Raw genomic sequence first — 26,147 nt, forward strand, 5'->3', positions numbered from 1 at the left:
ATTTCCGATACATAGTCTCCCGCGCTGGAGATAAAAATGCTTTTTCTGTACAACGTTGCCATTGCTCGCTTTGAAATCCTTGAGTTTGTTAATCAAAAATTCGTTAAAGTCCGTTGTTTTATCACAATGAGAAACTTACATACATTTATGCGAATTCTTCATTATTTAATTTCTTCAAATATAATACAGGGCGATAATATTTGGTGGCAACAGTCTGAAAAGTGAAACGGATATTCAGAGTTATTCGACGCAAAATCGCAAAACGAAAACAATAGTCCCTCAGAGACAAAGTCCCATTGGACTAAAAATGTGTTAGTAGTAATGAGTAGTCTAATAGCAGACTGGTAGACTGCGATCTCAGCGAGAGCTTAAAAAACCTTAACAAACCACCCTTCTAGTAGACTGTTAAAATCTGAAACCCTTCGGAGTTTTTTTATTTATTTATTTATTTATTTATTCATTTATTTTTTGTGTGTAAACACCTTTGTTTATTAAAATAGTTTTGCATGCTTTGCAGTGTCAGGAGTTATTAACTATTAATAATTTTATCACGTGTTTTCTTTTAGAATGCCCGCAAACATTCTGTCAAAATGGAGGAAATTGTTCCATTGTTAAACGGGCTCCAGTTTGCAAGTAAGTTAACTTTATTGCTTTTTTTTTTCTCCTATGGACAAAACTGTTTCATGATTTGCGGTTTTGCTAATTTAACAAAATAGTTATAAATTCAAATGTATTTGTTTCTACTGCATACATCCCTACCATTCACTTGCCCAAGCCTGAAAACGATAGGTTGGACAATCTATGCAAAATGTCTCGTTTCGATTAACAATTCTTTGTTTTCGATTGTTGTTCCGTATAATTACATTATTTCTTCTGAATGGTTGCAGTAGGATAAAACAATTCATTTCTGTGATGTGAAATATTTGAAATTTCAATTAATCAAGCAGACCCCGAATTTATATACTCACTCTAAGGTTCTTCACTTTAGAGATTAACGTTGTGAATAAAAATGAAGCATATTTAATTCAGCTAAAAGTATACATAAATATGAAAAGCCTGTTATTTCGTAAACATAGTGATAACGTAAAAGTTTTTAGTTTGCATCTGCATAATACCGATAGAATTGTAATGCAGTATGATAGATCTTTCTTAAACCAAATAATTATTTGTGTAGAAGAAAATTTCCTCTCCTGAGTAGTAATTCTCATTTGATAGCATTAAATTTTTTAAACACCTCAAAATGATCACTGAATATAAATCTGTAACATATGAAAATGATCATTGAATATAAATCTGTATCTTTGAAATCTGTAACAGCAAAGCAAGAAATTAAAGTGCCCAATAACAAATTCTCTATTTAAATATTATATTTCCAAACTGGAAATTCTAAAAGCTGTTAAATCAGAAGAATTAAAAACCTGAAGAAATTGTAGAGTATTAGGATTTTTCTGAAGAAGGAGACATGAAAAATGACCAATGCCCTCGCCGGGACTTCTCGAATACGCGCCGAGTGTGCTACCGCTACACCGCGAAGGCATGCTGGAAGGAGGGAGAAAGTATCTTATATTCTCCCCTTTTAAAGGTCCATTGGGAATTAGGGGAACCAGTCGACAAGTCGGCAGTGACGAATTATCATTCACTACCTTTTCGGGCGCTATTGTTGATTGTTCGGGAGCTATTATAGAGTCATTAGGATTTTTCTGCAGGAGAAGACATGAAAAATGAGTAATATCCTCGCCGGGACTCGAACCTGGACATTTCGAATGCGCGCCTAGTGTGCTACCGTTATGCCATGAAGGAATGAAGAAGGGAGAAAATACCTTGACAAACCTTCTAAACTGTGCTATTTACTGACTTGTAAATATAATTTTTCATATTTACAAGTCAAGTCATCATTACAAGTTTTTCATATTTACATAATATTTTTTAATCTTATGCTTTAATAAGCTTTTAGTTAATGATACAAAAGAATTGTGCATGGTTTTGTGAAGTGAAATAAATTTCCTCGTCATGTCTAATCTAACGTCGGGCTTTAAGAATTTAATTTTTTTTAACACCAAATTAAATTATTTAAATTATACTGCTAAATTTGACACTTAAAAATGTCCCAAATTCTTCTGTTAATGATTTCCATTTGCTACTTTAGTTTTTAATTTCCTTTATAATTAATTTAATCTGACCAACAATCAGTACTCTAGTGGTTAAAGCCAGGAAATACCACAACTAATTATGTTCTGATGAAGTGAATCGATTGCATGAAAGTCTTCACCAGCGTTTTCATGTGTGCCGTAAACGCCAGCCAAGTTCCCTCATAAAGTCCTCCAAAAGGGCATCCTTTTCCTCATAATAATATATTCCTTCTACGCTTTTTTTTTTTTTTTTTTTCTTTTCACGTTTAAATAATTTTTATCCTTTTCTAGCATGCGTTCTTTAACCGTTTAATGCTGAAAGCATTTAGAATATACTTACCAGGGATTAATTTCTAAGATTAGAAGTGCCGGAGCTCTATGGAAGACCGTCAGCAAAGAGGAACAAGAGTAAATAAATAAATAAAATGACTATTAAACTCATTAATAATTTTAAAATTAAATAGTTAATTATTATCAAATTAATTAATGATCATAAATTGTTATTTAATCAATAATTATTAGATAATTAATTATAATTTAATTGATAATTATTATTTATTTAAATAATTAAAGATTGAAGTAAATAAATAATTAAAATTAAATAAAATGTAAAGAGAGAAATTGAAATTTCATAAGCGATTTTTAATATAATTTTATTGTTAAAATAAAATTTTCGAGATAAAATTTCTACTGAAATTGTTATTCAATCACATAAAAGAAGTGCCGCAGCCTTCTTATTCAGGGCTCCGGTGCGTTCCAGCTAGAATTATGATTTATTACAAAAACTAAAAAGCACTGGAGCCGAGATCCGGTGGGCTCCGGCCCAATTTAAGCTCTGATCGTAGGGGGAAAAGCGTTCTTTTATCATCACAAAAATTAAATATACTTACAGCTGATGAAAATTCCGGGGCGAAACAGAATGAGGGTATGAGAAGCTGGAAACAAAAAATGAGAGAAATCTTGGTGAGAGAGAACGTTTTCTTTAACCGCGGCTCTCTGCTGATATAATTATAGCCATCAAGCAGATGTGTGTCAGAGGTAAATTGAGTCCTGAATCTGAATTGTAAGGATGAATATAAAATTGTTGGTTACAGTTTTCGCCCCCCCTGTATTTGGTTACATTAGTGGATACTGTGGGAAGACGATGTATAGGACGTGCTTGAGCAGTTTATCTCAGTATTTCACTCTTATTGTACTCGCTGTCACTTAACGCACATTTAAGAACACTAATTTTCCTTCCTGCGCATGGAGGTAGGAAGTAAGATGGAGTCGCCCTAAACAGTTTCTCCGTACCCTGCTCTGAAGCACCGGCGATCCCTACGTTGTGACCAAAACATTGGATCATTTATCATTGCGTTCTATGGGATTTGACGCGTTCGGGTGTAAATATTTTGTAATTACGTCGCAAATATACATATAAATGTATATATTTTCTTTTTCTACAACACTTCAGAGTCCTAAGTATGTCAAAACAACATATTTTTAAACAACATTTCATTCTGAACGAAATTAAATGCTATACTTTTCACAGGACAGTTTTCTCAGAATGGTTTAATTTGAATGAAATATTTTCACAAGTTTTCGTTAATTACATTAGAAAAAAAAATTAAGGTAATTCGGTTTTATTCGGTTAAGGTACAAAAATTAAGATCAAAGTTTATTGTATTATTAATATTAAAATTATGCATTATTTCTTTTTTATTTATAGAGCTTCTTCCTAAAATACTTTCTTAAATATGACATGATTTTTGGCTTCTGAGGCATCTTTTAAATCGAAAAAGTTAAATCAATTTATAATTAATGCTCTATTCGGTTCATTTTAAATTAGAGAATTATTAGGAATTAGCGAAATACTTTAAATAAGTATTTCGCTAATTCCTAATAATTAAATGGGTATTAAATAGTATTTGACTTTCTCTGAACATTTCTGAAAGGGAATAAAATATTTTTTTTTTTTTTTTTAATATTATTTAAAACTTGTAACTGAGTTATTATAAAATGTAAAGGGAATAATTCTTTTAATTATACTTATCAGATTTTTTTTTACCCTTCATTTCAACAATACATATTCCAAAACTCTTTATTACGTTCTTAAGTGCGCATCTCATAGCATTTGCTTTACCTTTTAACAGATTGCTTTCCAATACGAACAATTCTTGCTTAAATAGTTTTATAACGTATTTGTCAACAAGATTTCAATTTATGTTTACAATTTAATATTAAGGTTATTATATATTTAGATAACATTTATATTCATTATAAATTAGATACATTTAATCATTAAATTTCTTCACAGTACTTTCACGGTTGTTTATAAGTGAATAAATTCTTCATTTCAAATACATTTATAAATAATTTAATGAATATTTAAGTATTTTGTCAAAGGCAGATACATGCTTTTTGCAAGCACATGCATAAATACCCATACATATTTCCTATTTATCATTTCCGGCATGTGCAAATCTTTAATTTCTGTGCATTCACTATATTTTTCGTGTAAAGTAATTTACACTAATTTAGCATACACCCGAAAGTTTTACATAAAATATATATATGAATATAATTTGAATGAAAATTATAAGTATTATTTTTAATACCCACTCAAAGGTCAGTTTTTCTTCAAAATTCCTCCACGATGGCATCTCTCTCTTTAGGCAGATAGCCCTTGCATGCGTTACTCTATTTAATAAAAACTTAATCTGACCTATGTGCCTCATTACAAATATTTTAACATACATAATTTTATATTTACATTTAGCCATCAAGTTTCAAACTTTTCAAATCTTCTAGAAAATAAATTTTGGCAGATCTCTTTTCAAATCTTCTAGAAAATAAATTTTGGCAGATCTCTTTTAGCAATTTTCTTAAAATCTATATTTTTGTAGTGCAACTGCTTAGAATTTTATAAAACAAATTCATAATCAAAATCGCTGTTGTTAGTTATCGAAAAATGACCAAGATGTGATTTTTGCGTAAATGTCAGTAAACTATACAAATTGCTATTATCCATCACACTATGAATGTTTCTTTCATGCGAGAGTGTCCCTTTTTCAATTTCTATGGAACTGTCGTGTGTCGAAATACTATCAGAATCTTGTCAAGCGAGCTTCTGAATGTAAACAAAGAACACCCCGTCTGGTGACCCAAGCTTCAAAGCAGTGCTTCACTTCTAGCGCGGAATGGCCCCTCCTCCCTTTCCTACCTCCATGTTCCTGCGAGGATAACTAACTGTAAGCATCGATAACAATGCACTAGATACGATGGCATGGCGATAAATTTACGCGTTCCTAAACAAACTCCCCCAAATTTATTGCCCTTCTTAAAGGAAAAGGTTTCCGTATGCGAGTGAGGGGACTTTACTTGAACGTCTCATGTTCTCACGAGGTTGTATTTCTAGCGAAACAGAGTATTGCAAAGTGTGCTTATTGTTAAACTAAAATGTTAGGAATTCTAAATTTTTTCCCTTTAAATTGTGGTTCAGTTTTATAAAAAGAAGTACCGGAGCTCATCTTATTTAGGTCTCCGGTGCGCTCCGGCTAGAATTGTAATTTATCTTAAAAATTGAGAAGTACCGGAGCCGGGCTCCGGCGCAATTTAAGCACTGATACTTACATGTATTATGAAGTATTTTTATTATTTGATGTATTTCTTGCAAGGGAAATATTAATTAATCTTTTTTAATAGATGTAAACCTGAGTATGCTCAAAACAGATGTTATAATTTAATTGAAACTCCAGACCTGGAACAGAAAGTGCAATATTCTCGTAAGTACAATATATTTCAAATCAATAAGAATATGACCAAAAGGAAAGTCATTGAAATAGTATTTCTTTTGAAAGAAAATAAGTTAACAAATTTTATGAGCTAAACAGTAATCTTATTACCCTCCATTCTTATACTTAACACTAAATTTGTATCTGATTTTATGAAATAAGCATAAAAGTTGTCGATTTTAAGAACAATATATTAATTGTATTAAAATATATTAATAAGTATTATCCATAAACAAAAATTATGCTACTCGTAAAAACTTTAATATCATTTTAATTACATTAAATTCTATATGACTATCATTTTGCATTTTGGGTTCATAAAATAAGCATAAAATTCTTATTTTTGATAAAAATATTTTAATGTAAATATTATAAATAAACAAAAATTATGTCAGTCATAAAAAATTTAATATCACTTAAATTCTGTGTGGCTTTCATTTATTTTTTTGGCTCCACAGTGACTGAGCGGATAAGACCGCTGAATACTAGCAGTTCCACCCATAAATTCTGACAAATGAGCTGAGCAATTTCGGGGGTTTCTGCCCATATCTAATGTGAATACAAGCTAGTTTCTCTTAAAACGTTCTTCATGAAGGCATGCCTCCTCTTACGCTTTGCCATGATCTAATAAATCCAAATATATTTATATGTTATATTTATATGCTTATTGTCCGTATATGTTTATTGTCTAATTCCACTTTGTAATTTGTATAATTACAGAGGGGAATGTTGGCTGGATCATAGGTGTGGTCATAGGAACTATTCTTCTCATAGCAATCTTGTTTATTATATGGTATAAGAAAAATACAAATGCGTAAGTAGCTAATCCAGATATATATTTTTATGAATCCTTATGGTTTATGAATTTGAATGTAATTTTCTATAACATGTTTTTATATCGATTATTGCATCTTGAAGCGACCAAAATTTTCTGCAACACTTTATAACTTACTGCAGCAAACTTCACTTTAATAAACCTGGCTTATAATGATCCGCTTGACATGGCGTATGAACCTTTTGGTCCTATACAGTTTCCTACACACTTAATATTAGTTTATACTGCTATAGCAAATCTGAAAAGTATAAAAATGGGATATAATGATCTGTACAAATATCTTCAATTGAACCTTGTTTATGTTTTTTATATTTTTTTCCAGGATTTTTGCAAGTTTAGAGGAAAGAAAAATATTATAACCTTAAAATCATCTATTTTTAAGATTTTAAGCTTCACACTCAATCCGTAAATGAAAGCTCTTTTACGTTAATTTTCATTTATCTTCACACCCAGTTTTCTCTATGTTCTAAGCAAGAGGCTAGTCGCATAATTATTAGACGATTTCAATGCATTTACAGAAATATATTACCTAAAATTTTTGTCTTTAAATGTTTTCTTTAGTAATCCTAATTCTTCACTATCTTTCTACACCATAATTTCTAAGACGATAAAGCCTTTTGTAATATAGGAAGAGGTATTTTATCCCAAATCCTCTCGAACAGCTTTCCAAAGTCCAAAAGGGTTGTAGGTGAACTTTTAGACCAGCGGTCGCCAACCGGTGGTTCGAGAAAACGTTTTGATGGTCCGCAGAAAAATTGGGACATTATTTATATTTTTACGAAGATTCAGTTTAAAAAATGGCGAGTAACAAAACCTATTATGGAAGATCGATTATACTACTTTTAGCGAAATTCCTTCAATGAATTTAGCAACTTTTTAGGTACTTTTGCAGGTGTATCTAGCGACATTTGAAAGTGAGAGTTGGCAACCATGCATATGCTGCTGTTTTCAATAATAGCGCGAACTGTAATTCTCTTTCCTTTTCAATTACAAACATATGCTACTGCAGTCGCTAATAACACAGTTTTTCTTAGTGTCGCTTGGCAAGTTTATGGATTTTTATGAGAACTATCTGCATTGTTGTTTATAATTGAATCGCTGGAAGTTTCCGTTTTTGATTTGTCTAACTGTTGATCGATGGCGCCATTGCTGAGTAAGCGATGATTAATTATGTTTACAGTAATTAAAAATTGGCGGCATAACACTTTCAGTTGATTGATATTGCTTTGCGTTTGCCGATTCGTTCTTGCTTTTCGTGAAGTTCCTTTTCAGTGATACGGAAATGTGAAGCTTTCTGTACAAGAAGGAAAGATTTTTGTACTTTTTATATAATATTTCAATGTGAACGAAATATATGTATCAATGAGATGTTAATAGTGTTTTAATTGTTGTTCATAATCAGGGGTGTAGCCTGAATTTCCATAAAGGCATGCTGCTGAACACCAAATGTTTCGATAATTATATTAACAAACGAAAATTAAAATTACATGTATTGAAAAATTCAATATTGTTTTTGCGTATTAATATGTTTTTAAGGTTTGATTTAAGGTGTTTTTTTTAATTCATATTAGTGGTTCGCCAAATATAAAATTATATATTTAGTGGTCCGGGAAGTTTTAAGGGTTGACGATCGCTGGTTTAGACAATTCGTTTTTTAAAAGTCCAAAAGAGCAAAAATCCACAGATTATACATCAGATTTAGTAGGGATAATTGTAATAAGGTATGGCTTTGATACCTGTTTCTTGTTTCACTATTTTTTCCAAGGAAATTAACAGTAGATTTTGACGTGTGGATCCTTGCATTGTCTTGAAGCAGTTCTAGTGACCGATGACGCTGTGGGTAAAAAGAAAATAATTCATATTTGAGAAATGAGTATAAAATATGTTACGTGGTACTATACGTGGTACGTACCTGATAATACGTGGAATTGATCTTAACATTTTTCTTTACTATCTTTATTTTGAATTTTAAGTTATATGAAAAACCAACAACAGTCATAAATCCGCTTGAGAACTTTCTTTGGATTCTTTGAACCATGTTTTAAGATTTTATTCTCCTCTTTGATGATAATAAATGGACCTCTTTTTGTTCTAATAATTTAAATACAACAAAGATTCATCTATTGTGACAACTTTTTTTCATTTTTTTGTGAATTTCATTTCATTTTCATTGCTTTCAGCAATATGTCGTGGAGAAAGACGATGCACATTACATTTTTCCTCCTTTTTAAAATTCAAATCAGTATTAATCACTTTGTTTACAACTGACATGGTGCATTTTAATGATTTTGCAACTGTCCTTTGCTTTGGCGGATTTTCGAATTTTCTTTTAACATTAAAGATCTTACCTTTGCGACATTCTAAGCATTGCAATATTTTCCTTTCTGGTCGTAGCTTTAAAATCATGACATTCTCAGCATTTTCGAATAAATAGATACGAATAATTTCCTTTGGAAAGAAGCAAACGTAGCTTTCCATCCATTGCTTCTCTAAATGCGCCATTTTTCATGAAAACAAAACTGTCAAATAGCAGGCGATAATTTATACTTTTAAAAATGTAGTTGCAGTTGAAAAAAAATTCTCAGCGGAGGAATTTTTTTAATGGCAAAACAAAATCGTCTAAAAATGTGGGAAAAACCTTTGTACAGGACAGGTATGAACCCAATTCTAGGAGAATGAGGATACTATAAGCATATCGTAAAACAGCATATAGTGTTAGTGACCATTGAAGCAAAGAATATAAATGGCTGTCAGACAGAGCTTTATTTAAGACTAATGCCATGATAGAACTATCGAAATTTTTATAATTCAAGGAAAGAGTATGCAGTGATTCATGTGAGCTAGGGCTAAATAATTAATTCTTCCTTTAAAGAATGAAATTTTGATTGCTCCATCTGTATGCGATATGACGGCGGTCGCATTGTCATCGATGTCCGAATCATCGTCATCGTAAACCACATCAGCGACAACTCCGGTGATGTCATCTAATAAAGGTTCTTGTTGAAGATCCTGTCAACGATCAACCACCGCTCCAAACTGCTTATCAAAAACCACTTATCCGTTTGTTTCATTTGAGTCTGTTAAAAAGTTATGTCCTTCAAATAAGGATTTTGCATTCTTTAGATCTTTTACAAGCCACACGATATTAATAAAAGTTGAAAGTAAATTCGTCAATATCTTTTTTTTTTTTTTTTTTTTTTTTTTTTTCATTTTTAAAGTTTGTATACTATTGTCGATAAAATAATTATCCATACATACAATTTAAGTCAATTACCGTGTAAAATTATGAATGTACAGTGAACCTGTAAAAGAACAACCAACAGATTTAATGACTATGCAAGATACTAACTGTAATAAAATCTTAATACGATTTTTTTTACATTAGATGTATTATGCACTTCTTTTGATAGATGTGATGAGGTTAATCAGTTTTTTTTTTTTTTTTTTTAAAGCCCAGTAGAGCTATTATTCTCGAAACGGTATTTTGCATCGACACATTTGTCAAATTGTTGCCACCAAATATTATCGGCTTCTATTATATTTAAAGAAATTAAATAATGAAGAATCTGCATGGATGTATGTTTGTTTCTCGCACTGTGAAAAAACAACGGTACCTGCAGCCATCAAATTTTAAATAGCATAGTCCACCACACAAACATGGGCACCTAGAAGCCCGAATTTTTAATTTCGAATTTGTTTTATTATCTATATCATGTTTTGTAAAACGTTAACGAATTTTTTATTAACAAACTCAACACGTGATAAAAGTTTTCTCTCCAGCATGCGACACTGTCTATCAGAAATTCTAAAGATATGCTGTTTTTAAATACTTTTAGCCCAAAGGAACGAACGTGTGTGTAAATGAAAAAAATCACATCTTCGGAAGTAATATAAAATCTGAATGCTTTCATAATTTTTTTCCCTATGTCCAATTAGTCATTCATATTTTACAAGCTTTTGTGAAGTAATTCCTTTTTCTTTTCGAACCGGATATAGTGAACCAAACTTCTGGTCCCTTAAGTTCATATCAATAGTAAGGTTCAACTACATTTAGAACAAATGAATATGGATAATTCTTCCAATGTAAGTTTTTGTATCTTTAGACTGGCACGTTTATTTCATATGAATAATGACATAATTTAATCTAAAAATCCAACTTACAAGTATACCTTTTCTCCTTTAATACCGGTTTTCCGGAAACCCATATATTTTCTGAAAGCTTATATCACAAGTAGAAAAACTGTGAAGTCTTAGGGACAGAGGGGCAACCGTTTAGGAACTATAGAACCCACAAAGCATCACTGAAGTATGTATAGATGGACATATTTCCGTAATGACATCTCTATTTCTTGTATGTTCATGCATTGTCTGCTTCCGAAGTACCTGATGGTAAAGTCCTACAAAAAGAACTGGTACCTGAAGGATTTACGGGAATGATCCAGTCTCTGGATATAAATTTTTTTAGACACTACAAATCCTTTGTTCTTTACATAACGGACACAATCATTATCGAGATACAAGAGCACATTTTGCATCGCGATAGTTTTATGGCCCCGCAGCTCCTCGCTCATTCAGCGCTCCTCATTTTAAGAACTTGATTATGTATGCTTTTTATAAGGGTAGATACTTGGACGACGAACCTGGAATGTGGATTGCCCCAATGGATTACTGCTTCGATTCATTGACAAATGATCAGTGTGCAAAGTGTGAAGCTATCGCTTTTTTAAAATGTGCCCATTGTGAACTGTCATTCTGCCCGTCTCGCGACTTTTGGGGTCATGTTCCCAACACTTTTCTGATACTTTGTGGGCCTTATAACTCCTAAACGCTTGTCCCTCTTTCCCTAAGATTTCACAGTTTTTCTACTTGTGACATAAGCTTTCAGAAAATACATGGGTCTCCGGGAAATTGGTATCAAAGGTTTACTTGTCAGTTAAGAAATGACAATGGCATTCTTAAAATGTGCCCATTGTGAACTGTCATTCTGCCCGTCTCGCGACTTTTGGGGTCATGTTCCCAACACTTTTCTGATACTTTGTGGGCCTTATAACTCCTAAACGCTTGTCCCTCTTTCCCTAAGATTTCACAGTTTTTCTACTTGTGACATAAGCTTTCAGAAAATACATGGGTCTCCGGGAAATTGGTATCAAAGGTTTACTTGTCAGTTAAGAAATGACAATGGCATTTTTAAAATGTGCCCATTGTGAACTGTCATTCTGCCCGTCTCGCGACTTTTGGGGTCATGTTCCCAACACTTTTCTGATACTTTGTGGGCCTTATAACTCCTAAACGCTTGTCCCTCTTTCCCTAAGATTTCACAGTTTTTCTACTTGTGACATAAGCTTTCAGAAAATACATGGGTCTCCGGGAAATTGGTATCAAAAGTTTACTTGTCAGTTAAGAAATGACAATGGCATTTTTAAAATGTGCCCATTGTGAACTGTCATTCTGCCCGTCTCGCGACTTTTGGGGTCATGTTCCCAACACTTTTCTGATACTTTGTGGGCCTTATAACTCCTAAACGCTTGTCCCTCTTTCCCTAAGATTTCACAGTTTTTCTACTTGTGACATAAGCTTTCAGAAAATACATGGGTTTACGGGAAATTGGTATCAAAGGTTTACTTGTCGGTTAAGAAATGTAAAGTTATTAAAATAGGTAGAATATTAAATTGAGAATTGACATAAGTAAAAAATAGCATTGTAAAAGCTGGTTAGAAATTCATCATTTCAGTGAGATCTTTCTGCTATGATCATTATCAGACCAAACTTGAAAGGAAATTCTGAGCTTAAGAGGCCAGTTCATACAGGATCATCTAACGAATTAACATGCTGATCCTCTTAATTGTTATTTTCCTCATTAAAGTCTTTATTGAGCGGTATTCATATAGATTAATTCTTCGTATTTTCATATACTTGCTGACATTTTTTTTAAAACGATAATATTTCCGTTCTTGAGAATAATGTATAACAGGACTGGTAAAATTTCATGTGAACCAAAGCAGGTATATCAAAAGCTTGCAACTGTTAAGTTGTTTCATTATTGCTGGCTAATATTGGCAAGGCTATAGAAATGGTTACAATTTACAGAATGCACCTATAAAGTGAATGGGTTCAGTCTATGTATTTAGAAAAGTATTTAAATCATATCAAAACAATTTGCAATGTAAGGCGAGATTAGTGATTTTGCATGACTTCAAAATTAAATGTAATGTGTCCGAACACTCTTTTATTTGGAAAATATTCCCCACAGTATATTACACAATATGTAAGCTAACTTTCTTCATTACACTCCACTCATTTCAAGTAGTATTATAAAACTAAGCACTTTCTTTTTATTATAATTAAATCTGATTTTTAATAGCAGAAAATTTAAATTGAAAAAAGGCATATGGGTTTAAAAAGCTTTGTATTCAAGTGAAAAATTAGGCAATAATTTGAAAATCAGACCTACTTATTCTACTTTACTCTTAAATTTTACTTACCTTATTATGGAAAAATAAATAATTTACATTTTGAATAATGGCAGCAGTAAAGTTTAGGTAACTCGCAAATTTAATTGTAGTCACCTCTAAAGCTAGGGAGTTAAGCAAATTTAATTATTAGTTTCTTATAACATTCTTTGCCAGTGATATGATCTGAGTTTATCTCTTTCAGTGAAAGAACAAGGCTAGCACATGCTGTAGATAATCCAGTGTATGGTCTAAACTTAGATACAGTAAGTATAAAATATCAGAAGTTATAACCAGTTTCAAAATTTATTTACCAATTTATTTTTTAAACTGCTTTTCTTCTTGGAATCATAACTCATGATAGTGTTATTAAACCTGTATGTGACATGGTAGATATGTGTGTTCATTAACTGTGTGGTATTTTCTTACTTCGCAAACCACTTTTTTAAAGTTGTGAAATTATTTACATCTTTACATAAATACTGTCGATTTTTTTAATCGACAGGAATCGAAAATCGAAGTAACAATACTTTCTATCCAACATAATAATAGTTACAAATTTCAATTTATAATATAAAAAGCCAAACTATCATCTCTAAATAAGGTGCTAATCTATAAGGTGTATAATTTATGGGATTTTACTCCCCTCCCCTCCCCTCCCCATTTCCTCAATTCTGACGTCATGTTCTGATTGCTCCTTCTAGCGCATGCGCGATAAGAATCTCATCTCTGCTAGACTGCAAAAAAGAACTCTTCCCTTCTGTTTTAAAGTTCGCTCTGCTCATCGTTCAGATTAATGCCATTTTAACGTTATATTCTACGTATATCTTTTGGTTTATTAAAAGAATTTAGGTACTATTCTGTTAGCCGGGCGCAAATGTCGCCAATTGTGAAACCAAACGCGAGCCGAGTCGCCAAGCGAAGCCGAATGACAAAACAGTCAACGGAATAAAAGTCGAAAACGGTCGAAACTATAAACAAATACTTATTAATAGTAAGCAAACAAGTTTAACTATAAACAAATACTTATTAATAGTAAGCAAAACAAGTTTAACTATAAACAAATATTAATGAATTGTAAACAAAACAGTTTTACCCAAAAAGAATGCTTATAATTATTGGTTTTTTCCAGAATACTGTGATGTACTTGGGAATTTGCTCAAATGGATCGTTTACTCCTCGTCTCCACATAAATTCAGCGAGGTACGACTCGATATAATGGCGAGAAGTTCCCCGATGTTTTTTTTTTCTCCATTTGCCACTGCTCCAAAGTCGTTTGATTGTATGAGTGTTTACACCAGTGTCAGGAACAATAAAATTGTACCTGTGATTGACTTTGAAATGCTGTAGACCAGCTTCTTCCATTTTAGTTGTGCAGTAGCCCTTCCAGAAATCAGAATAGACGATTGACCCTTCTTTGATGTGATTTGTTATCATATCTAACAGTACTGGTAAAGAACGGTTTGAAACTTTGACTAGAAAGCATTCGTCTGTTTCGCGGCAAAGGCCACCAAATATCCACTGTTGTAGAAGAATTCGACCGGCATTGTTTTTTTTTTGTTTTGTAAATAAGCTCTCGTCTATCTCAACTATTTTTTCAGGACTTTTTTTTTTTCCCCTCACGTCCGCTAATACGTCTACACAAACTTCTCTTAAGTAGTTGTTCCAATCTACAATTGTATTATGATTCATATCCAGTTGTTTTTCACACCATTTGACTGATGTCATCTCTTCGCTCCAGCAGTAAATAAATCTCAAAGATGTTAGAAAATTCAATCTGGACGATTCGAACCACGTACAATTGCGAACGATCTTCTTCATGCGGCATGTTGAAAGATTGCACCGCCAACGTACTCCGTCACAAAAAGACAGTTTTATTTAATGATTCTAATCGTTGCCAATATACCTTTCTCTTGAAAAAAAAAAAAAAAAGAGACTGCATCTTCTTCAGTTCTGGCTAAATCCCAAATTTTCATCATTTTTTAAAACAAATATTAACATGGAAGAAAAAAAGGAAAACGTGCTTTGTTTTGAATGAATTCAGAGAATAGATCACATGGCCCCAAACGATCATTCCGCTTACGGTTGTAAAAAAATTGGCGAAATTCTACATTATTTGGCGATTTTTTTTTGCTTGCGCCCGGCCAACGGAAAAGTACCGAATTTATTTATTATAAATTTGTACTTAATAATCATCTTTAAAAAAAAAAACGAAATTTGATGTGGGATTTTACGTTTTCCCCCACAAGTTAAATATAATTAACTTTACAGTTTTCTAAAATTCTGGGAATAAAGCTATTCCTTTTTCTGTTTACCAGAAAATTGCGTGCCGTACTTCCGAATGACTTGTACTTCCCTTATGTGCTTCAAAGTTTTAGGGCTATAAATATTTATATTTCTAAAACTATAGTTTAAAAAAATCCTGCATTAATTTTTCAATTATATGAACAAATCTTTATGAAATAAAAACATCCCGTCTGCACAAAAACCGTAGATTCTCATACGAAACTAAATTTTTTTTATTAACATTTAATTGTTTCAGAACTGGTAATGGTTATTCTTTTTCAGATATTACTTGTAAGTAAAAACAGAAACTTTGTCAATTAGACAAGCCAGAAATATCTTAATTAGTTAATTCCGAGTTGTTCTTCATTCCAAATAATGTGTTTCAGCTCTTGCATAGTGTTGATTCCTCATTTCTAATACTCCATTCAACCGCGTAACTTATTCTGTCTTGTTGTAATTAGCATACTATCTTGTAAATCTGCGATTTATAAGTATTAATAAAATACAGTAGGAATGTAATGTGGTAGACCTCTCCATGGTGCCTCTGATTAACACTAAAACTGCCAGGTCTTATTGCTTTTGTCTTTGTGAATCTAGACAACACATGGACAAAGAACAATTAAACACGTACTCTGCACTTAATAGTTTTAATTCTGCAGTCAAAAAGTATTAGAAATAAAAATGGCTACTGACTTAAGTTCCAAAAGCCAAGCATTTGTAAATAAATAAATAAAATAAAATAATATCCTATTGGTAAGTTGCCAATTGGAAACTGACAGACAGACAAAGTAGACAGATGTCTTGTTTTGCACCTGCTAAGTCTTTCTACACCGATGGGCGAAAATGTACAAATAAGATTTTGTGTAGCTTAGGCATGGTCACAGAAAAAAAGGAATTAACCTTTAATGATCTTCTGGAATTTTAAAACCAAATACATTCTTGAAGAACCTGACACTAATGCTACAGAAAACAGGGAAGGGGGAGGGTCTGAGAGTTCAAAGTTAGGAGCTTATCAGTATTAGAATGAATATTTCTGAAAATATTGATTAAGAACAGCTCTTGGAAAAGAATTCAAAACAATCAAAAAAATTAGCATGCTTAAAAGGTCTAACTAGGAGATTCTTTAAAGACAAAATGAGGTCTGTTTTGTCGGTCTGACCTTGCGCATATTTTTTTTTTTTTTCTACTCGTCATAGATTCTCTCATCACAACAAGATCATATTTCGCAACTGATAAGTAAATTGCATACATATTTGAGTTTTAAAAAAATCTTTTCAGCAATATTATAAATTTTACTTAAATTCATATTGCTGTTTTTCATTTTAATAGAACTTAAGATAAATATGGATATAATATTTTAATAAAAATTGTCTCGTACCACTTTTCTGCTTTAACCTTGCATCGTTGATCTAGAAACAAATTACCAGATAATTTTTGAGTATTACTGTGTTTGCTGCTATTATTGCTTTACTTGTATTATTATTTCTGCAATAATAACAATCATACTAATCAGAAATTAAAGATAAAACTACTGTTGATTAGTAATGCATTAAAATAAGTTCATAATTATAAATGGTCTGAAATACAATTATGCAATAACTCTTTTAGTTAACCATCCAAAGATTTCAGTATTCCCTTGTGGGTAGACAGCTCTTATGTGCTTTGCCATATTCAAAATAACCTAACTTAATGCCTCGTGTATTGTGTACTTTGGCTGAAATGTTTTCAGGGTTCACAGATGCTTTTTCAAAATTCAATTAATAGTTCACCCGAAAAGTAACTAAAAATTGAAAATTTTTAACTTTAATGTGAATGGGAGTACAAATTCTCAACAAATTATGTATACACATTTATAAATAAGTAGCACATACATGATATTATTTATTGTATTAAAAACAATTTTTTATTTTCTACAGCGATGGTATTATTTCGATTCTTTCTTTCTGCTGCTAAATGCATTAACTTATTTTTCTCTTTTTCTATTTCCAGTTAACATTTGGTGAACTCAATACACATATGCCAGTTAGGCATGAAGATGTAAGTATCTATTTTATCTCAAAATGAACTTGCTAATTAAATACGATTACCCTGTTACTTATGTGAAAAAATAAGGAGTTTTGCTTTTATGGATAGAGGGGCTTTCTGTACTTAACAAATGCATTTAAGTTATAACATAATTTTTTAGCATGATTGGTTTAGGCCTTCTGAAAAAATATTTTATCTATGTTTTGCAGAAGAAATAAAATGATATATTCCTTGAAAATTGTATTAAAATAACAACAGAAAACCCTTTAAGCAAATTAAATGAAAATAATTATCTAAATGTGATATGAATAATATATATTATACAGTACAAATTCCGTAATCCGGACGTCCATTATCCGGAATGATCCATAATCCGGACCTCAAAGCCACAAACTTTTTGGTATGCTTTACGCATGCGCGTTATCCGTATACGCATTCGCGTTTAATGCGCGCTTCCGATACGCATGCACCGCTTCTCATAGTGAAGAAAGTGACAGGGAGGTTATTGAAAACGAAAAAATTTCGATTAACAAGTTAGTCACTATTCTCGACACAGCAATGACAGGACTTGAACAGCGGAACTTTGTAGCTGAACAAGAAATTTTGTGTGTTTATAGAATTAAAGAGAAACTATTAGCACAAAAAAACGAAGCAACTTAAACAACTTACATTGAAAGAAATGTTTAATAAAGTAAACAAATAAATATTAAGCTTTTTTTATATAAATTTTGATACTCTTTAGATCATAATTGCTCTTTATTTCATAAATTACGCTTTCATATTTTTAATTGTATAATTTCTGCATGCCATTTTACCAGATTTAAATTGATGATCTATAATCCGGAAAAACCCCTAATCCGGAATCGCCGAAGTCCCGACGAGTTCGGATTACGGACTTTGTACTGTATTTCGTAAAGTGTATTTCAAATCGAAATTTTTTCAAAAATAAAAAATTGGAAAAACTTATTTAGATATATTAAAAAATTTACCTATTATAGGGTTGTATTCTAAAATGCATTTATTTATGGAAATTTCAAAAGTATGTTATTCATTTAGCTTCTAATGTAGCTGAAACGTCCAGAAAAAAATTCCCATGTATAAATTGAGAAAAGTGAGAAAGATTTTCAGTCACTTCAGTTATCTATGATCTGTTATTTTCCTTATTACATACCATATTTGAACTGACTGAAGAATTTACTATTTTGCTGATAAAGCAGATATTCCAAAAAAACTGTACATTTTTTTTTATTTCATTACCATTTTCTATGTGTCTAGTAATGTAAATAACATAAGTTTTAAATGTTAGTTTGTACTTTCAAAACACGTACTTTTTTGTTCTTAATTTTCAATTATTTAGTAGTTTGTGCATTTTTCTAAGCAAATGGTTTCTGAAGATTTCATAATAACGAGATTTAGCACAGGTTTTTGTCAGTTTATTTAGAAGACTTTTATATGAAATTGATTTTAGTATTTTGTCTGACAGAGCCTAGAAGAATCGTACTGTCGTGACAATCCGTGTTATGTAAATCGTGACTTCGTGTTATGTAAATCGTGCAATTTTTTTGTTATGAGAAAATGTATTTCTTTCCTTTTCCCACAAATATTCTTTCTTTTCCCAGGGTGCTGAAACGACGGCAATAGAAAATCCTCTCTATGCTTTCAAATCAGATATCAAATGAGAGGAAAAGTTCACACCACATTTCCTTCATCACTTTATTACATCTTACATATCTTCTCACAAGAACATTGAACTTTATCACAACTCAGTGTGTATGTGTACGTGTATTACATACGTATAGCTAATGAGCTTCAGCAGACATGCAACTCTGCTTTGTTCAGATTTTCTGTGATCATCTTGTAAAAGTTTTCTGAATATTTGTTCAAATAAATTACTTGTTTTCCTTATATGCCTTATTTATTTTTGAGTATTTTTCTTACACGTAAATCTCATGGTAAAAAACAGATCATTGTTCTAAAAAATATCAAAATATTTAAATATAAAAATAAAATTCTAGAAGAAATCTTTTATGCGTGTCGTACATGTTCTCTGCCATGGGTAAAGGTATTAATAAATTTTTATAGTCTGCCATCTGAGGGAATGTTACTTTCAGCAGGAGTAAAAAATATAAAGTAAGATGAAAAAAAATTGCATTACATGAATAAATTAACCATTTCTTACTATCAGCCTTGTATTTTCCATTCTTATATTATTACATGTTGTTTCTCCGAATTTCAATGTATGTATATGTTTTGACAATATTAATTTTCTTATGAGTAGATCTGTCAAACCTGAGTCTGTCCGTCTGAGTTCTGTAAAAACTATTCATAATTAGTTACTAATATTCATCCCAGTCTTTAAAATCTGATTTCAAAAAGACTTCTGAGCATCTCTTAATTCTTCATTTACGATTGTCCCTTTAATGTCAGGCTGCTAACTAATTCTGAATATCTGATAATATTGTTACGAAATGTCCAGAGGCGGTAAGATAGCTTCCCCGCAAAGCAGGTTTAGGTTTGCGAGAAAATGGCAGGGGAAGGTGGGGTTGCCATATCTGGCGAGAAATCATCCATTTGGCAACAAAACTGGCAATATGCCTTAGACAGATGAAGAACTTTCTGGAAGGAATTCTTACTGGAATATTATTTATTAGCCGAGAATGTTCTCGAACGCAAGCCAAAAGCTATAAAAACCCTACTGATACGCGGAGTCAATCCTTGAGGAGGTAATGTCTCTTCTAGCGAGTTGATAGTCAGTCAGTGAGCAAGTGTCTCGAAGTCTAGCGCCGAAATGGTCGTCGAGTGCATCGAGAGAGTCTTTTAGTGTATCGCGAATTAGTATATCGTCGAGTTTTATCTTAGAGTATGTTGAGCTCCGAGAACGACCGAACCAAGTCGGTAGCTGTACTCTAGTGTATCGTCGAGTGCATCGTGAGTTTGGAGAGTCGATCGAGCAGAGTCGGGAGCTGTATTCTGGTGCTTTCCCGTGAAGCTGCCTCCACCGTTATAACCTGATAGTCTGAAAGCTGTGTCGTTGATTGTTTCAGCGTGTTTACAGTAGTTCTTCGACGACTGTAAACGTGATTTTGGAGCTGTCCTGAGGATACTGGCTAATAAATTGTGTTTCGATACTTCATCAAGTGTCGTCGTAACGTACGTGAAGAAAAATAACGTATTTAGATGTTAAACAACAAAATTTAGCGTTATATTTGCAAATATTTCAGAACTAATTTAGAGGGTTTGACTACGAACCATCCTCCTCAGCTGCCAAAGTGCAAATGAAACACTTTGGCAGCCGAGGAGGACAGTTCAGTAGTCAAACCATCGAAACTAGTCCTGGAAAATTTGCCAGTACAACGCTGATTTTTTGTTCTTAAGACTTCAAAAATAATCCTTGTTCGGCATGTTATATTACCCTAAACTGATAATATTTTGATTAAGTCCTGTTGATACATATTGTTGAGATAATATCATTTTCAGTAGCAGTCCACTACCATTATTGCAACTGATTTAAATTCCGAATGGGATGCACTTTTTATAGTCTCTTGGCAATATAGTTTACTAACAAATGATTACATAACTTTTGCACAGTGACTAAAGCAAAGGAACTATGAAATAATAATTTATCATGTATAATTGCATTGTGAGATACTTTAGAAAATCGTAAGTTAAGAGCTGTTGATAAGGGTAATAATACAAGACATATCTTGGGTGAGAAATAAGAACTAAGTTACAACATAACATTTTTATTTAACTTATACTGAGAAAAATTCACTAAGAAGTGCACACAGCAAAAAAAAGAAAAAAAAAAAAAAAAAAAAGAAGAAATTGGACATTATTTTTTTAACTCCCTTTCTACTAGGAAGATTGATGAAATTCAACTTGCGTTTTTCATCTCTCAAAAGCGCGACTTAGAAAATGTATTAAATTTATATATAGCATTGTTCTAATGTAGGTATTTTGACACAAAATGGGACTTTTTCGGAAATGACATGCCATTTCTTTCCTTATTTCTATTCTACGACTCAAATTATGCGAAATTTCCAAGTTTTTTTAAAAATTAGCTCTCAAAATTTTAGCTCCTCAATGTTAATTGAATTTGATATATATCTTTTTTATTAAATTTACATGATTCCATCTTCCAGAATTCGAAATTCAGGTTCATCCCAAACAAAATTCGGCCATTTTATATGATTTATTTTTAAAATTTGTATTTTAAAATAATTTAAAATTTTTTTTGAAAAAATTTTGAGTGATAACCTATGTAATTTTAACACCATACTAAAGTAGATTTATTTCTATGCATACCCGCAAAAAATTAGTTTTTTTTTATTTAAACGTTTTTAGGACATACGTGAATTTACATATTGGCGAGTTTTAAAATATAGCATATTTGTTATAAGCGATAATAACGCCAAATGTGGTTTACGCGCTTTGTTAAAACTATTCGAAATAATGATCGATGACTTTTTGTCCGCTCGTTTACAATAAAAAAAAGGAAAATTAAGAAAATAGGTTGCTATAAATTAAGAAGTTCACCAAGTAGCGGCGCAAACTGAAAAAAATTCGCCAAGATAAATTTTTGAATTTCTCCGTAAATTTAGCACCAAATTTTACAAAATTTAATATTTAGGCATAATTTGAGTCGTACAATCGAAATATGGAAAAACGTTGGTATGTCATTTCAGAAAAAGTCCGATTTTGTGTCAAAATACCTATATTAGAACAATGATATATATAAATCTAATGCATATCCTAAGTCGCGCTTTCGAGACATGAAAAACGCCAAGTTGAATTTCGTCAATCGGCCCAGTAGAACGGGCGATATAGAACTGTGCCATCCTTTTTTTTTTTTCCGCAGTGTACATAAAAATATATGATTCGGTCTTATTAAGAAAATTATAAAATTCCTTTGCTCATTCAAAAACAGATTTTGCAAATGCAGTTTATAAGCGAAAAGAATACTATTAGTGCTGTCTGAATTAAGAATTATTAATTTGCTATTAAGATAAGTGTTAAAACATATGCAGGAAATAGACGATACACTCTTTCACTTTCCCCCCTCTTTTTCTTCCCTCTACGGAAAATCAACTGCCGCAAATGTCCAAAACTCTAGATAGCTTGATCTCAAGATTAATGAATAAGATGAGAAATGCCTTTGTGGAAAATATGAATTAAGATACATTACCAGAATAAGCACTATCACAAATAATGAATATAGTAAAAGCAGATGAGGTATGAACCATATAGGATAAATTTCAAACGAATTTATATAAAAAAATGAATCGATTAATTCAGAAGTCAAACAACAAAAATCAGCGTTATATTTCCAAATTTTTACAGGAGTAGTTTCGGTGGTTTTACCGAACCATCATCTTCAGCTGCAAAAGCGCAAATGAACGAAATAAGTTATAGTAATTAGACAAGATAAGACAAGAAAAACTAGACAGGAGTTAAGCTACTGGTGCCATCTGTTGATGGAACGAGAACTAAAATAGAATTTCCTTAAAGGCTGAAGGCAAAGATGGATTGGAATTAGGATCGTTAACTAGAACAGAAAATTTTTTTAAATGTGAAATGCCTCTAGAAAATCTAATTCACCAATGGAAGATGTTTTCTGAATAATTTTGGCTGCAGAAAAATTGAAAGTTTGGTTTTCGGACCAACAATGAACGGGGCAACAGAAGACTTCTACGTTTTTTTCCCCATAACATATGCCTCGTGTTCCTTAACGCGAAATTTTAAGGCTCTCCTAGTTTGACCAATGTAAACTAAACCACACTGGCAAGCAATCCTGTAAATACCCCAGAAATTCATATCCGGAATGGGGTCCCTGAGTATGGAAGTCGGAATTTTATTGATGGGAGAATAAACGACCCGAAAGTTAAATTTCTGTACAATACGTGCAATTTTAAAGCTAATTGATGGAAAGAAGGGAATGACAACAGAATTCTTATAATCTCCTAAAACAAGAATGGTTGGTGTGTTGGAATGATAATTTTTTAACTGCTTGATCAATAATACTGGGTGAAAAGCCCCTGTCAATAGCTTCTGTTGTTTGACTTCTGAATTAATGCTTGTTCGGCGCGTATCTTAATTAAATGAATCGATTTTTGCACCATTTTGTATAAGAAAGCTAGAGCATTCCATTTACAGCAATTCTAAACATAAACTTGCCTCAGTGACAAATCGATCGCGATCAATTTTGGGCAGAGAGTCCTTGAATGCTTTGTTATATCCAATCAGCTTCATCTTATTTCACATTTATTTCCTAATGTATTTTGCTAGATACATCATCCCATAGGTTAAAATAACACGCTGAACAAAACTTAATTTAGAAGTCACACGACAAATGTCCGTTCCTCGGCATTTTGGTCACAAGTAACACATCCAACTTCAGTACTACTGCTGTTTAAATTTCAATCGGCCTTTATTTGCCTTCTACCACACTTCAAGACATGCCAACCGACTAAACAGAAGTTAGCTCCATTTTATTCCTTTGTTTTTCATGCACTAGCTCTTGATCAAGAACTAAATTATTTAAAAGGAGTTGCTGTTAACAGGGGCTTTTCACCCAATGCTGTTAACCATGCAATATTAGTTATTTTTGGAAAAGCCGGAGAGATGAAAAATTAATAACGCCTTCGCCGGGAATCGAACCACGGATCTCTGGATACCGGCCCAGTGTGCAGAACCACTACACCACGAAGACACTCTAAGAAGGCGGGAGAACTACCTTATAACCAAGCAGTTAAAAAATTCTTATTTCAACACACCAAAAGCCACACTCTTGTTTTGGGAGATTACAGGATAAGCAAGAAAAGGAAAAACAGAAGTTCCTGTGGTCCAGCACTGTTGGTACAATAGAAAAAGGAAAAACTGATGCCCTCTGTTGCCCAGCACTGTTGGTCCAAATATTACACTTTCCATTTTTCTAGAGCCAAAATTATTCAATTAACATCTTTGATTGGTGAATTAGATTTTCACATTCAAAATATCTTTCTGTTCTAGTTAACGATCTTAATTCCAATCCATCCTTACCATCAGCTTTTAAGAAAATTATGTTTAGTTTTCTGGTTGCATCAATAGATGGCGCCAGTAGCTTAACTCCTGTCTAGCTATTCTTACGTTATAAACATATCTCGTCCATTTGCCCTTTGGCAGCTGAGGCAGATGGTTCCGTAAAACCATCGAAACTAGTCCTGGAAAATATGCAAATATAACGCTGATTTTCGTTGTTTGACTTCTAAATTAATGTTATCCAATATTTACTGTTATCATAAGAGTTCCCCCTTTCATAGGCACTTTGCAAAATCACAGATTTGGTTCTTTTCCTTATTCTTGATTATAAGAACTTTGTTGTCATTCCTTTCTTTTCATCAATTAGCTATAAAATTACACTTATTTTACAGAAATTTTAATTTTCGGGTCGTCAATAAAATTTCCAGTTCCATACCAAAGGACTCCATTCGGGATATGAATTCTTGGGGTATTTACAGGATTCCTTCCCACTGTGGTTTAATTTACATTGGTCAAACTAAGAGAATTTATAACTTAAAATTTCGAGTTAAAGAAAATGAGATATATGTTAGGAAAAAAGAAAAACAGAAATCCCTGTTGCCTAGCACTGTTGGACCAATAGGAAAAAGGAAAAAGTGATGCCCTCTGTTGCCCAGCACTTGTTGGTCCAAATATTACACTTTACATTTTCCTAGAGCCAAAATTATTCAAAAAACATCTTTGATTGGTGAATTAGATTTTCACATTCAAAAAATCTTTCTATTCTAGTTAACAACCCGAATTCCAATTCATCTTTACCGTCAGCTTTTAAAAAATTTATGTTTAGCTTTTTTATTGCATCAATAGATGGCGCCAGTAGCTTAACTCCTGTTTAGCCGTTCTTATGTTATCAACATATCTTATCTCGTCTATTTGCACTTTGGCAGCTGGGGCAGATGGTTCCGTAAAACCATCGAAACAGTTCTGGGAAATATGCAAATATAATGCTGATTTTCGTTGTCCAACTTCTAAATTAATGTTATCCCATATTTACTGTTATCATAAAAGTTCCCCCTTTTCATAGGCATTTTTCAAAATCACAGATTTGGTCTTTTCCTTATTCTTGTTTACGCTACTTTACCTATTAGTAATTCAAAAATCACTATGGCATCAATTTTTCAACTATCCTTTCAAAAATGGCCTACCAATGGCTGAGCCATATAACCATTGACAGATGATAATTCAGCTTGGGTTCAGATCCCAGGAAATAAGTTGGCTGCATGAGAGTTTTTATGGTTTTTCCAATGAATAATGTGAATTTTAGTCAGTTTTCCAAAGAAGGTCCTGAATGAAGGCCCTTGATCTAAATAATGCAATCCAATAAATGCTCTTTCTGTAAATTAATAATGTTTTATCAACATGCCAATGTTGTCCTATAGCTACCAGACTATATGCTTTATAGTTACATTAAAACTACAGTGAGTTCTCTCTAAGGTGAGGGGGCATGTGAGAAGTTTGTGATGGTATTTATAAATTAGCAGTATCTATTCTTTTTTTTTTTTTTTTTTCAAAGCTATTATAATATCTATGAATTAATTTTAAATATATAAGGAGTAGTCAAATGACAACGAGACAGATGGAGAAAAGTAATTAA

At 32.2% G+C, this 26,147-nt stretch overlaps 1 protein-coding gene across 1 annotated transcript in view; it reads left to right on the forward strand.

The window, feature by feature from the left end:
- LOC118199377 (MAM and LDL-receptor class A domain-containing protein 1-like) overlaps window positions 1-19,402 on the forward strand; it is a 344,431-nt gene extending 325,029 nt beyond the window's left edge. The window contains exons 85-90 of the mRNA XM_085826943.1: window positions 567-633; window positions 5,814-5,893; window positions 6,623-6,716; window positions 13,392-13,452; window positions 17,462-17,509; window positions 19,117-19,402. Coding sequence (XP_085683069.1) covers window positions 567-633; window positions 5,814-5,893; window positions 6,623-6,716; window positions 13,392-13,452; window positions 17,462-17,509; window positions 19,117-19,176 — 410 coding nt within the window. The 3' untranslated portion in view covers window positions 19,177-19,402. The remainder of the gene's footprint in view (window positions 1-566; window positions 634-5,813; window positions 5,894-6,622; window positions 6,717-13,391; window positions 13,453-17,461; window positions 17,510-19,116) is intronic.
- Window positions 19,403-26,147: the final 6,745 nt, after the last annotated feature.

Source organism: Stegodyphus dumicola, chromosome 11 (assembly GCF_044657685.1).
Source record: "Stegodyphus dumicola isolate Sdum_Otavi_A_Nest chromosome 11, ASM4465768v1".
Classification (NCBI taxonomy): Eukaryota; Metazoa; Arthropoda; class Arachnida; order Araneae; family Eresidae; genus Stegodyphus; species Stegodyphus dumicola.